This window comes from Engraulis encrasicolus, chromosome 12 (genome assembly GCF_034702125.1).
Source record: "Engraulis encrasicolus isolate BLACKSEA-1 chromosome 12, IST_EnEncr_1.0, whole genome shotgun sequence".
NCBI classification, from domain to species: domain Eukaryota; kingdom Metazoa; phylum Chordata; class Actinopteri; order Clupeiformes; family Engraulidae; genus Engraulis; species Engraulis encrasicolus.
In genome coordinates, this window is record NC_085868.1 from 15,538,696 (window position 1) to 15,549,358 (window position 10,663).

The 10,663-nt window shown below is 45.9% G+C and overlaps 1 protein-coding gene across 1 annotated transcript; it reads left to right on the forward strand.

Moving 5' to 3' along the window:
• Positions 1 to 3,313: 3,313 nt before the first annotated feature.
• On the forward strand, positions 3,314 to 10,402 carry gdnfa (glial cell derived neurotrophic factor a). The gene is made up of 3 exons (XM_063212555.1): positions 3,314 to 3,376; positions 4,809 to 5,069; positions 9,496 to 10,402. The coding sequence occupies exons 2-3, from the start codon at positions 4,835 to 4,837 to the stop codon at positions 10,107 to 10,109; spliced, it is 849 nt and encodes a 282-aa protein (XP_063068625.1). The 5' UTR covers positions 3,314 to 3,376; positions 4,809 to 4,834; the 3' UTR covers positions 10,110 to 10,402.
• The last annotated feature ends 261 nt before the right edge of the window (positions 10,403 to 10,663 follow it).

Genomic DNA, 10,663 nt, shown 5'->3' on the forward strand with positions numbered 1-10,663 from the left:
GTGTGGCGCAAATACAGCCCCACACCAAAAGGGCCTACGACCAAAGAAACATCTGTAGAACAATGAAAACCAGTCCTACTGGTACAGTTAGCCTACAAGCTACAGTAGATCCATGTCCAATACATATATATTTATTTATGAACCTAAAAGAATGTCACTCTGAAGATCAAGATGAGAAACAGAAAGCCAGCAGTGACACTGTTCTTAGGGACAATACAGTACCTCCAAGGGCCAGCCAGCCATGATCTAAATATAAGTATGTGTGGATTGTCTGAGTAAGTGTTGGTACAGCGGGTGTAGAATAGATGTCTGAGGGATGGGAGAGAGGGAGAGAGAGGGCCCTGGAAGCTCAGAAAGGGGTACATAGGTTCTTATGTGCAGATGTTGAGTTTGGGATGAATCTGGATCAGATCATCATAAGTCCAACACAGGCACCCTCCCCTATGACCCCTTTGCATGAAATCCGATACACGCAAGAGGAGAGGTTGAAGTTGGGGGTGGGTGGGAAAAAAAAACACATCCAACACAAGCGAATCCAGGTGATTGACGGTTTGTGAATGCCAGCTCTCTGTCTATCTGGAGTCTGGTTTGGCTGTTGGTGCTGTGGAGGTGCTTGGTGGGAATGTTACTTGAAATGCCTTGGTGGCTTTTTTTTGGAGATACATTGAAGAGGAGTTGGGTGGAGAGGGAGGGAGAGAGAGAGAGAGAGAGAGAGAGAGAGAGAGAGAGAGAGAGAGAGAGAGAGAGAGAGAGAGAGAGACGGTGAATAACAACACCACAAGAAACAACAGTGTTACTTAAGAGCCATCCAGGGACCTCCAACGCTAAATATCATTTCACAAAGCAAACAAACAAAGAGCCCGCCGCCGTGAGCTCGGATGACATGGTCTTTTCACAGGATGGAGCGGCATTGTTGTGAAACATTACGCTTTTCAACAAACACTTTTTTTTCCCCTCCACCTCGTCCAAGCCCTGTGGTGTTTCTCGTGCATCTCTTGTTGTCTATTACAAGGCCTGTCATTATTCCTGCAGAAATATGCCGCTCATTATCTACCGCCAGAGCCTCAGCAAGCCCAACCATGCCATTGGGGATTTGGAGTGTCAAAGGTGGGGATTTGGCTGATCATCGCACATAGTGCCAAGCAGCATACCTTGCCTAACAATCGTGAGGCAAAAAAAAAAAAAAAGTTACTCCGCTCCACCCCTTTTTGAATGGCGCACAAGTGTATGTGTGTGAAAGCCAACAATTGACAAGCACATTCTGAATCGATGTCGACAAGGTGGAGAAAAGTCTATGAGAGCTAGTGGTAGTGGTGATGGTGGTGGTGATGGGGAAGGGGGAGGCTGTTGGCAATGATCAAAGCACTATTGCAGGTGAATTCACCTGGGTGCGCAGAAATGCTCAGATTTTTTTTTCTAGCTAGGAGGTCTATATCATTCTAAACTGGTCGAGCTCTCATGGTGTAATGTGATGTAGACAACATGCAGAGGCTTCCTTGACTGGTGACACTCCCGACCTGATTCCAAATCCAAAGCAATGACCACAACAGCACAGGAATGTGTCAGCCTTACTGGAACACATAATGTATGATGAGAACATGTAGGCCTAAGGATATTAAGGTCAATAAACAACACTATTTCTGCTTGGGCTACACGTTTGAAGGTTTTAATTGGCTGGTTACCAAACTGATCAAGATTCACTTTGCCATTGCCTAGGTCTACTGTAGCCTATGGGAGGTTTCATATGTATAGCAGACGCATAGCCTACTGTTTTTATCCTACCGTATTTGACAAGTGGCTATAGAATATTCATTCATTCATATTCATTAATTTAGAAAGAAAGAAAGAAAGAAAGAAAGAAAGAAAGAAAGAAAGAAAGAAAGAAAGAAAGAAAGAAAATACACGTTTTTCATTCTAAAAATATTCACCTTTCGTCAAAACCTTAATAACCCATGTCGTATGGGTGACACGCCCAGGATTAAGTTGTCAGAAAGACGCCTTCATGAAGTTCAACCATGTGTCTGAAAAGTGTTTTCGTCCCATTCTTAACAACACTCTGGAACCATCAGCGGTTATACACAGGAAACATCTTTATTGAAAGACATGACACGAGAGAGATAAAGAGAGCGGCGCGCGCTGGCTGAGCGAGCGCATGGCGTTCTCCCTCCAACCGTTTATAAAGTAACTCGCTGTTTGACATTTCTACCTGTGGGTTTATGAACCGTTTCGTATTTATAAACAAACACGCTTGAACGCTTACGCAGAGGTGGTAAATAACCCTGATTGGCATCCATATACGAGACGAGAACTTGACACCTGACGCGCGCGGCACAGATCAGAATGCATCAAACATCCACGGCGGTAGAACTACTTCTAATCGCCTTCCGCATTGCTGGACACCTAATACGGGGACATGGAGCTGACATAATCTCCAAGCCATCCTAAATTTGCGGTTCTGCAAATGGAAAGGCACGGCATGTGTAGTAAGGTGTGGACTTCTCTCCCGCTACTTGGGTTATTTGGTAGAGGTCGCAAGCAGAAAGGGGGAGGCGGACTTCAGGCGCAACGTCAGTGCGCTCGAACCCAAGAATCTATTTAAACTGGGCGCAGTCTACACAGAAGCGCAAAGCACAAGCGGCTGCTAATCTGTAGTGCATGTATTGCAATTTATTTTAAATTATAAATCCGATATCTTGGACAGCGCATGGTTGGATTAAAATAGCGACCGAAAATGGAGATAATTGAAGGACATAAAGTAATGTCGAAAGATTTTTCTGCGTTCTGGGAAGATCGCATTATTATTATTTAATGGTTCTGTGTGTTTCAAGATCTCTTGTGAGCTCCAGTCGTGACGGCTCGGACTGGAGTGCTGTCCTCACTGGAAAAGTGACGTATCCCTCGTCACATTTTTAATCAAACAGTTCACCTGGCGTCAAAGTGATCAACGGCACCTTTCGGCTTTGCCATCAACTGACTGAAAGGGAGTCCTGATGTCTTCATTTGACTCCTTGCAGTTGTTGATGGTAGTTCTCTATCAGGTTTCCTACGTGGATCTCCGCATCCTGTTATTGGGCAACCCCGTTTTAACAGAGCAGTCCGTTGCGCTCTGACCCCTGGACTTCAGAAAGCACGGCTCCGTGTGTGCGTGTGTGTGCGCGTCGGAGAGACTGAACTGATTGAAGTCCCTGTGGTTACTTTCAAGGTGTATGATCACTGAAATTGACATTGGGATCTATGAATGGGTGTGGATTTTATTTTTACAACGCATATTGTTCGCTGGATATACACGTACTGTTTGGATCATTCATGAACCATCGTTGACCTCTTTTGGATATTAAACTATTTCAGTAAAAGGTCTGCATGGGCCGGATTTAAGGTATGTGAATCATTCTAACGTGTATCGCTATTTCTCTGCATAAAATGTAAACGTTTAAATTATTGTGGATTGCAGCCTGCCACATTAGAGGAGACCACATAAAATAATCTATTTGGAAAGTTAACGTTTTCAACATGTCCACCTGTTTACATACTTATAGTTCTCGTGCATTTCTGATAATATATTTATTGGTAAATGGTTGTCTAAATATGGAATATTAACCTGATGAGCAAAACAAGCATCTATCGGGGCTAGTATGCAAGCAAGCCCCACGATAACATCACATATTTATCCATAAACTAAAACATGCGCTCATTGAGTGACACATTTCCTTCGTAACGTGCGTGACTGTGGTCCAATTTATGGTCTCCCATATAACGTTTATTGTAGCATTTTACGCGCATATCCCATAAACGCGTATGTAAAACAAAGAATTCAAGAAACAGCCCAGTGACTCCACACCAAGTTTCGCTCTTTAATTCGCCACATTTAACGCTTGCCCTGCTCTGCCCTACAGCGCTTATGATGATCAGTCGGGCTGCGCTCCAAAGTCCTAGCGTGCTGCTACGGTTGTGTGTTGTGATTAATAACCTTTCTATAAGTCTGCACGTGATTATCTAACTTGTGTAGAATATCAAAATGCATTTAGAGCATGTATAAATCAGATGATTGATTCATGTCCAAACACGACTGTGTGGTGCCAATCAGTGTGCAGTGTGTGCTTTGTGGTTACACACTACTGACATAGCCTACATGTGTGTGAATAACTTACTGGATCACTGATGGACTCCACATACATATATGGGACCGATGGGTTTTTTTTTTATTCTCACACTGAATGTAATCTGTTCCATTGAGTCGTATGGTCTAAGCACCGGATCAGCACTTAAAGCAAAACTGCGAGCTTTTAAATACTTCATCCAGCTCTAAAGCTGTAAAGGCACGATTTATCAGACCGGCGCCACTAATCACTGACTTCCAAATATCTGACCACAACACAAACCGTTGTTTACTTTTATTTTAGTCATCCGATAGCGTATTGTAGATTGCTTTTCAATTGCCACCAGCCTAGGCTTTGGCAAGTCTCATGCCTTCTCTGACACAGAGGCATACCAGTGGATCCGCATTTTCCTGAAACATGTACATGAGTTTCTAAACACAATGAATCAATTTGATGGCAGATGTTTACATACCAATATTGTGCAAATTATAAATGAGCCTACCTGTATTATTGGACAATGTCGTTTTGTAACCACTTGGATAATGCTGCTCTATTATCATTCCTAATATAAATTACTATGTTAGGATGTTTAGTAAAATACACATTTATGTTTGATCCAACTGAGTGTTAAATTCAACTCTGTGAGTGTTACATGAACACTGCAAGATTTCCTGTACAGAGAGACATTGAATGATGTCGTCTGTGTTGCAGATTCCTTCTGGGGAACCTTGTCTAAAATGAAGTTATGGGATGTTCTGGCCACGTGTCTGTTGCTCCTGAGCTCCGTCGTCTCCACGCGCCCTATCTTTCCAAAGCTGCAGCCCGCCAAGAGGCCTCCTCCTCCTCCTCCTCCCGCGGTGGTGGGATTACATCGTGATTCTGCTGCTGCCCTCTCTTCTGTGGAGGACTCTCTCGCACGCCAAACAATGAGCCATCCTCAGCGCCAGCACCCAACTCCAATGGAGGAACAATGTAAGTGTGCTGCACACAGCAGGCTGCTGGCAGTCATCAGTAGACTCCAAGAAACTGTACGAGCTCCAGATATTCAAACGTTGTTTAACTCAGTTGCAGTCACTGAACATGAGTTGACAGATCTCAGGAAACTATCTGCAATTAGTTGCACAATGTTCTTATCTTTGTTTTTGTATGTACATGTATTGTATGCCTTGAGGGAGCTATAGTGTGTTGAAAAGGCTTGGCATGGAGGACTCTGTGTGTAAGAAATCAGTTAGATAACCCTAAAACAATACTTACTTAGTGATGGAGTCATCGAACCAAAACAGAGAATTTGCAGTTACATTAGGGTACACAGCAAGCTACTTAAAGTCAGGCAGCATTGCCACAGATGATGACAAACAGAGCAGTTAGGTAACCTGTGAAAGATGGACCATAAAAAGCGTCTGCAATGTTGATCTCGAAAAAGCTTAGAATGCACGCACATCAGTGGCACAGGTGCTGGACAAAATAAAATGACTGAAGTAAATGATAAATGTCCGCAACACTGTTAATGCTCCCAGTTGTTTCAATGGCACGTTTCAGACCTTAGTCCCTCTTCAGATTGCACTTGAAGAATTACTAAGGTCCAAAACATCGTGCCATTAAAACAACTTGGAGCATTAACAGTCTAGAGGATATTTATCACATTTACTGCAATGTTGGTCTCCTCACTAGTTCGTGCTGTGCGAATTAGGGTGCTTGACAGTGAATCCACACAAATATGCCCAAAACCATGCACGCATAATTATGACGACAGACGAGAGCAAACAATTCCAACCACAAGTTGTCCTAAAATGCAGATTAGCCCACTGGTTAACCTCGTGGGTCAGGACACCAGCCAGAGGCTTAGCGATGGGTCTGGCAAGACAGTTTAAATGCACGGTCTCTTCATGTACAAGAAGGAAGTGGTTTAAAATGACGGGCTGTCAAAAAAGGACGTTATTTGATTGCACCGGACAGCACCTCACAGGTGTCATAACAACTCTGCCAGCAGAGGTAGAACTGGAGGAGACATCTGGCCCCAGACAAAAGCTCAGACTGACATTCCTTTCCTGGGCTTGTTTATGTTCGCCACTGAATTTCCCAGCAGTCCTCGCTCGCTTGCACCCCATACTGCACTGTATGGCTCACACAGCCAAGAGAAGAGAGGTACTGGAGAGACTGCTGGCAAGCTGGCCGTATGGATGGGGAGGTGGGTTGAAGGTGGAGAGAGTAGTTCTCCCCTATACTTCCCTCCCCCCTAGTGAAGTTTCACCAGGATAGCGTGACATGATTGATGGCTGTATGGATGGGGTGATGTAGGTGGAGGTGGAGGTAATGGTCCTCCATCCTGTACTTCCTCTAGTGAAGCTACACCAGGATAGGACGACAGGGTGGACAGATGGATAGCTGGAGGTGGGAGGGAAGTGAGTAGTCTTGCCTCTTTCCTGTGTTGAAGTTACACCAGAATAGCATGACGGAAGACGGCTGGAAAAGAGGTGAAAGTGAAGCGAGTGGTCCTCCTTACTTCATTTAAAGAAGTTGCATTGCATCAGTATAGCATGCCAGGGTGGCATAAATGGATGAATGCAGGTGGGTTGTTTAGGGTGTAGGTGGAGGGAGCAGTCCGAGCTGTGTCCTGTCGGGCAGCCATGGCCTAGTGGTTATGGGGGTGGTCTTGCGATTAGAAGGTTGCAGGTTCGAATACTACCCTTACCTCTCCCTACACATCCATCCATACAGTAGTCAAAGTGCTCTTGGGCGAGGCACCTAGCCCCACACTTCTCCAGGGACTGTAATCAATACCCTGTAAAATAACGGAAAGTCGCTTTGGATGATCAGCTAAATGTAATGTAATGTAATATGTTACACCATGAAAGCATGATGAAGCCAATTGGAGCCAATTTGGATTGGAGCCAATTTTTGGTCCCCTAGGGGAAATTCTTTATCTGCATTTATCGCATTCGGACTAGTGAATCACATTGAAGTACACACACTAGTCCGTAGCAGTGGGCTGCCTGCTGAGCGGCGCCTGGGGAGCAGTGTGGGGGTTAGGTGCCTTGCTCAAGGGCACTTCAGCCGTGGTCCGGTCGGCCATTGAACCGGGAACCCTTGGGTTGCCAACCCAGTGCTCTAACCACTGAGCCACGGCTGCCCCATGGTGGGATGGATGGATGGTTGGTTGGTTGCTTTGATGGTGTAGTAGTTCTCCCTCCTTCCTCAAGTACAACAGGATAGCAAAGCGCAGTTGATGCATAGTGCACTGGAGTGGAGTGGCAGGCTTGATGGTGGTGGATTGCAGCGAAAACAGAGACAGAAGGAGTAGTCGTCTGTCTTCCCTCTCTCTCTGTAGTGAAGCTACACCAAGGGGAACCTAAACAAATGACGACCTGCTGCAAGGAGCTGGGCCTGGTGGACTTCAGGCACTCGAAAGTGTTGAGTTGCCACCGATGCCTCCACGCCGCCCTCTACACCACCACCGCCGCCGCCATCGCGGTGTTTATCCTCCTTTTAGCAGTCGGACGGGTGGGAGGAGCGGCCATCATTTGTTTAATAGAACATGACACTGCCTTGTCTTTACACAGTAGTAAACCTCCACGTCGCTCTCGATAAGGCATGGAACATTTAGCTAAAATGTTCTCACCATCCACCCCCCCTCCGCCACTGCCTGCCTGCCTGCCTGCCTGCTGTCAGCCTTCTACCCCACCATCTCTTTACTGCTCTGTGTTAAACAGAAATAAAAGGTCACACTGATGTGTTTTGACAGAGTGAATTAATTTGTTCTTTGTTGCAGAAGAGACATGACATAATGTCCTCAGAAGCATTCAGATGCAGACACTTTGATTTGTGTTACAACATGGTAGTAAGATTAAAGAAATCTGATGTTTTTCGCTACAGAAATGTGGATGTGACTGGCACACAATGATAGGATAGTGTACAGTTTAATGCTTCATTCTTGATAATACTTGGACTGATAGTTGCTAGTATAGGAGCAAAATGCTTTTCCAGTCAGCACAGTAGAGTACAGAACATTTTCAACAGCATTTCAAATGAAGTGAACTTAACTTACCTCTGTGCTAACTGATGAGGACATAACAAATGCAAGCATACATACTAGCATCCTAACCCATTCATTTCCTTTGGAATCAATTAAATATCTAGGCGTGACTCAAAGCTGTATTCCATGTTGAACCACCCAATGCCATTTTATTTCTTAGCCACAACTCATTGTCCATCTCCCGCCTTCAGAAAGGATTGCCTTGATGTGCTCATTTTACATGCAGTCAGTGTCTTTTAAAGGACGCATGTGGTGATGTGTGTAAGGGGACAATCAGTGTTACGTTTGCTGACTCACCTGCGTAGAATATGAGGAGGAGGTGGTGGTAACGATCAGCCAATCCTGTGTCTCGGATGCATCATCGGAAATTGTTGTGACTTGGCGTTGTGACAGGGGGGGGCGCGTATCCAGGGGGCCGCTAATGCAAGGATCCAATTCTGACACCTCAAGTCGTCAAGTGATCCGAGTCCCTCAGTCAGTCGCAGGAGCCTTTGACACACTAGTGTTCACGCACAGTCACAGCAGAACAGTTACCACATCATACCAAGCCAAGAGCCAAGTCTCATTACATTTCCAGTCTGACTTAACCCCGTTTGACTTACCTGAGCCCTTGTAAGCATGGAAGGGGCAGGCAGGCAGGGAGGGGAGGTAGGCAGGCACACTTTCCTGTTCAACCTTTTGCCACTTGTTGTGTGATCATTCACTGCTTTGGCATGGCCCCCTCCTAATAGAGTCATTTCACAATAATGTTAAGCTGTGATGTTCACGGAAAGTTTCCAGACATGGCCATCCAAGTCAATGCACTCGACTTCTCAAAGAGAGTGAATTAAAGGAACATGTCTAATAATGAAATCATTGTGTAGGACACAAAGGATCAAAGGGCCTCTATGTGTTTTTTTCCACCCCCAAGACTGTGAAAGAGACGGGAAAGGGGAGTGTGCATGTTTTGAGTTTTGTGGTTGTCCGTGTGTATACAGAGGTGGAGTCAGCTAAGCGGGTTTGCCATGGTCTGTTGCATTCTTTCCCAGCCTTTTCAACCAATGAAGCTTTGGGAGAATCTTTATGAATGACAAAGCATTTAAAGTTTGTCACATTATAATCACAAGGATTAAGAACTTGACGGAATTTGAGATATACAACGTCCTATAGAGCTTAGGACAATAAAAAATATCATAAATCGCTTAGTGAAAACATTGTTGTCTTAGGATTTACATCTGGTGGAAATAATTGTCAATTGTCAATATTGTCATCACTGTCACTATATTACAAAACGTATCCATGACACATGGTTAACAATAACAACTACTGCGTTGGGATGCAAAGGCAGCCATAAATCACTTAACCATGGTCTTTACTCTCTTTCAGACGACCTTGAAGGCCCGTACCCGGATCAGTTCGACAACGTTATGGACTTCATCGAGGCCACCATTGGTCGACTACGCCGTTCTCCCGGAGCCAACCGAGGAGGAGGTGGAGCAGGAGGAGGTTCCTCGGACAGAGGCGAGAGGCGGAGGCAAAGAGGTGCCGCCACAGGCACAGACCGTGGAGAAAGGGGGGAAGGCGAGAGGGAGAGGGGCAGGAACGGGCGCGGCGAGAGGAGGAAAGGCCAAGGTCGGAAGGGCCAGGGCGGCCGCTCAAGGAAAGGCAAAGGCGGCCAGGAGCAACTGACTGCGATCGCGACGGCGGGCCGAGGATGCCTGCTCCGCGAGATCCACCTGAACGTTACGGACCTCGGGCTGGGCTACCAGACCAGGGAGGAGATGATCTTTCGGTACTGCAGCGGTCCTTGCTCGGATGCAGAGACCAACTACGACAAGATCCTGAACAATCTGACTAACAACAAGAAGCTGGACAAAGAAAGTCCAGCTCGGACTTGCTGCAGGCCCATCGCGTTCGATGACGACCTCTCTTTCTTGGACGACAACCTGGAGTACCACACTCTCAAGAAACATTCCGCCCGGAAATGTGGCTGTGTGTGACAGACAGACAGGCAGAGAGAGGAAATCTGACAGAGAAAGGGAAGGTGGCCTGTAAGCTTTCACGGAGCAGTGGCCAGCACAGACACTGAGACCCCACGTGTGTTCAACTGTTCAAGCTATTGCTTGGGCATGGACTTGGGCCATGTGGTCAGTTCCACAGAAGGTCAAGAGAAAGGGCCATCTCCCTCAGCATTCACACAGAACAAGAATCGCATGGTCAGTGTGATGGATGGCTGGGTGTGGACGGTGATGGTGGTCTCCTCCAAGTAGAGAGAGAGAGAGAAGGTCAAGGTCAAAACCTCAGTGTTCGTTTACGTTAACTTACACAACACTTACAACATACACTTACTTAGTCTGCCCAGGATTACATGCAAGGCATGACATCTCCTTAAATGTTTTCCGAGGCGTAGTGTAATATTCTCATGAATCACACTCTCACACACACACACACACACACACACACACACACACACACACACACACACACACACACACACACACACACACACACACACACACACACACACACACACACACACACACACACACACACA

Excerpts from the sequence above, each read along its gene's own strand:
- gdnfa (XM_063212555.1), top strand. The coding sequence starts at position 4,835 with ATGAAGTTATGGGATGTTCTGGCCACGTGTCTGTTGCTCCTGAGCTCC. Across the intron at positions 5,070-9,495 it reads AACTCCAATGGAGGAACAAT|ACGACCTTGAAGGCCCGTAC; the intron begins GTAAGTGTGCTG and ends ACTCTCTTTCAG.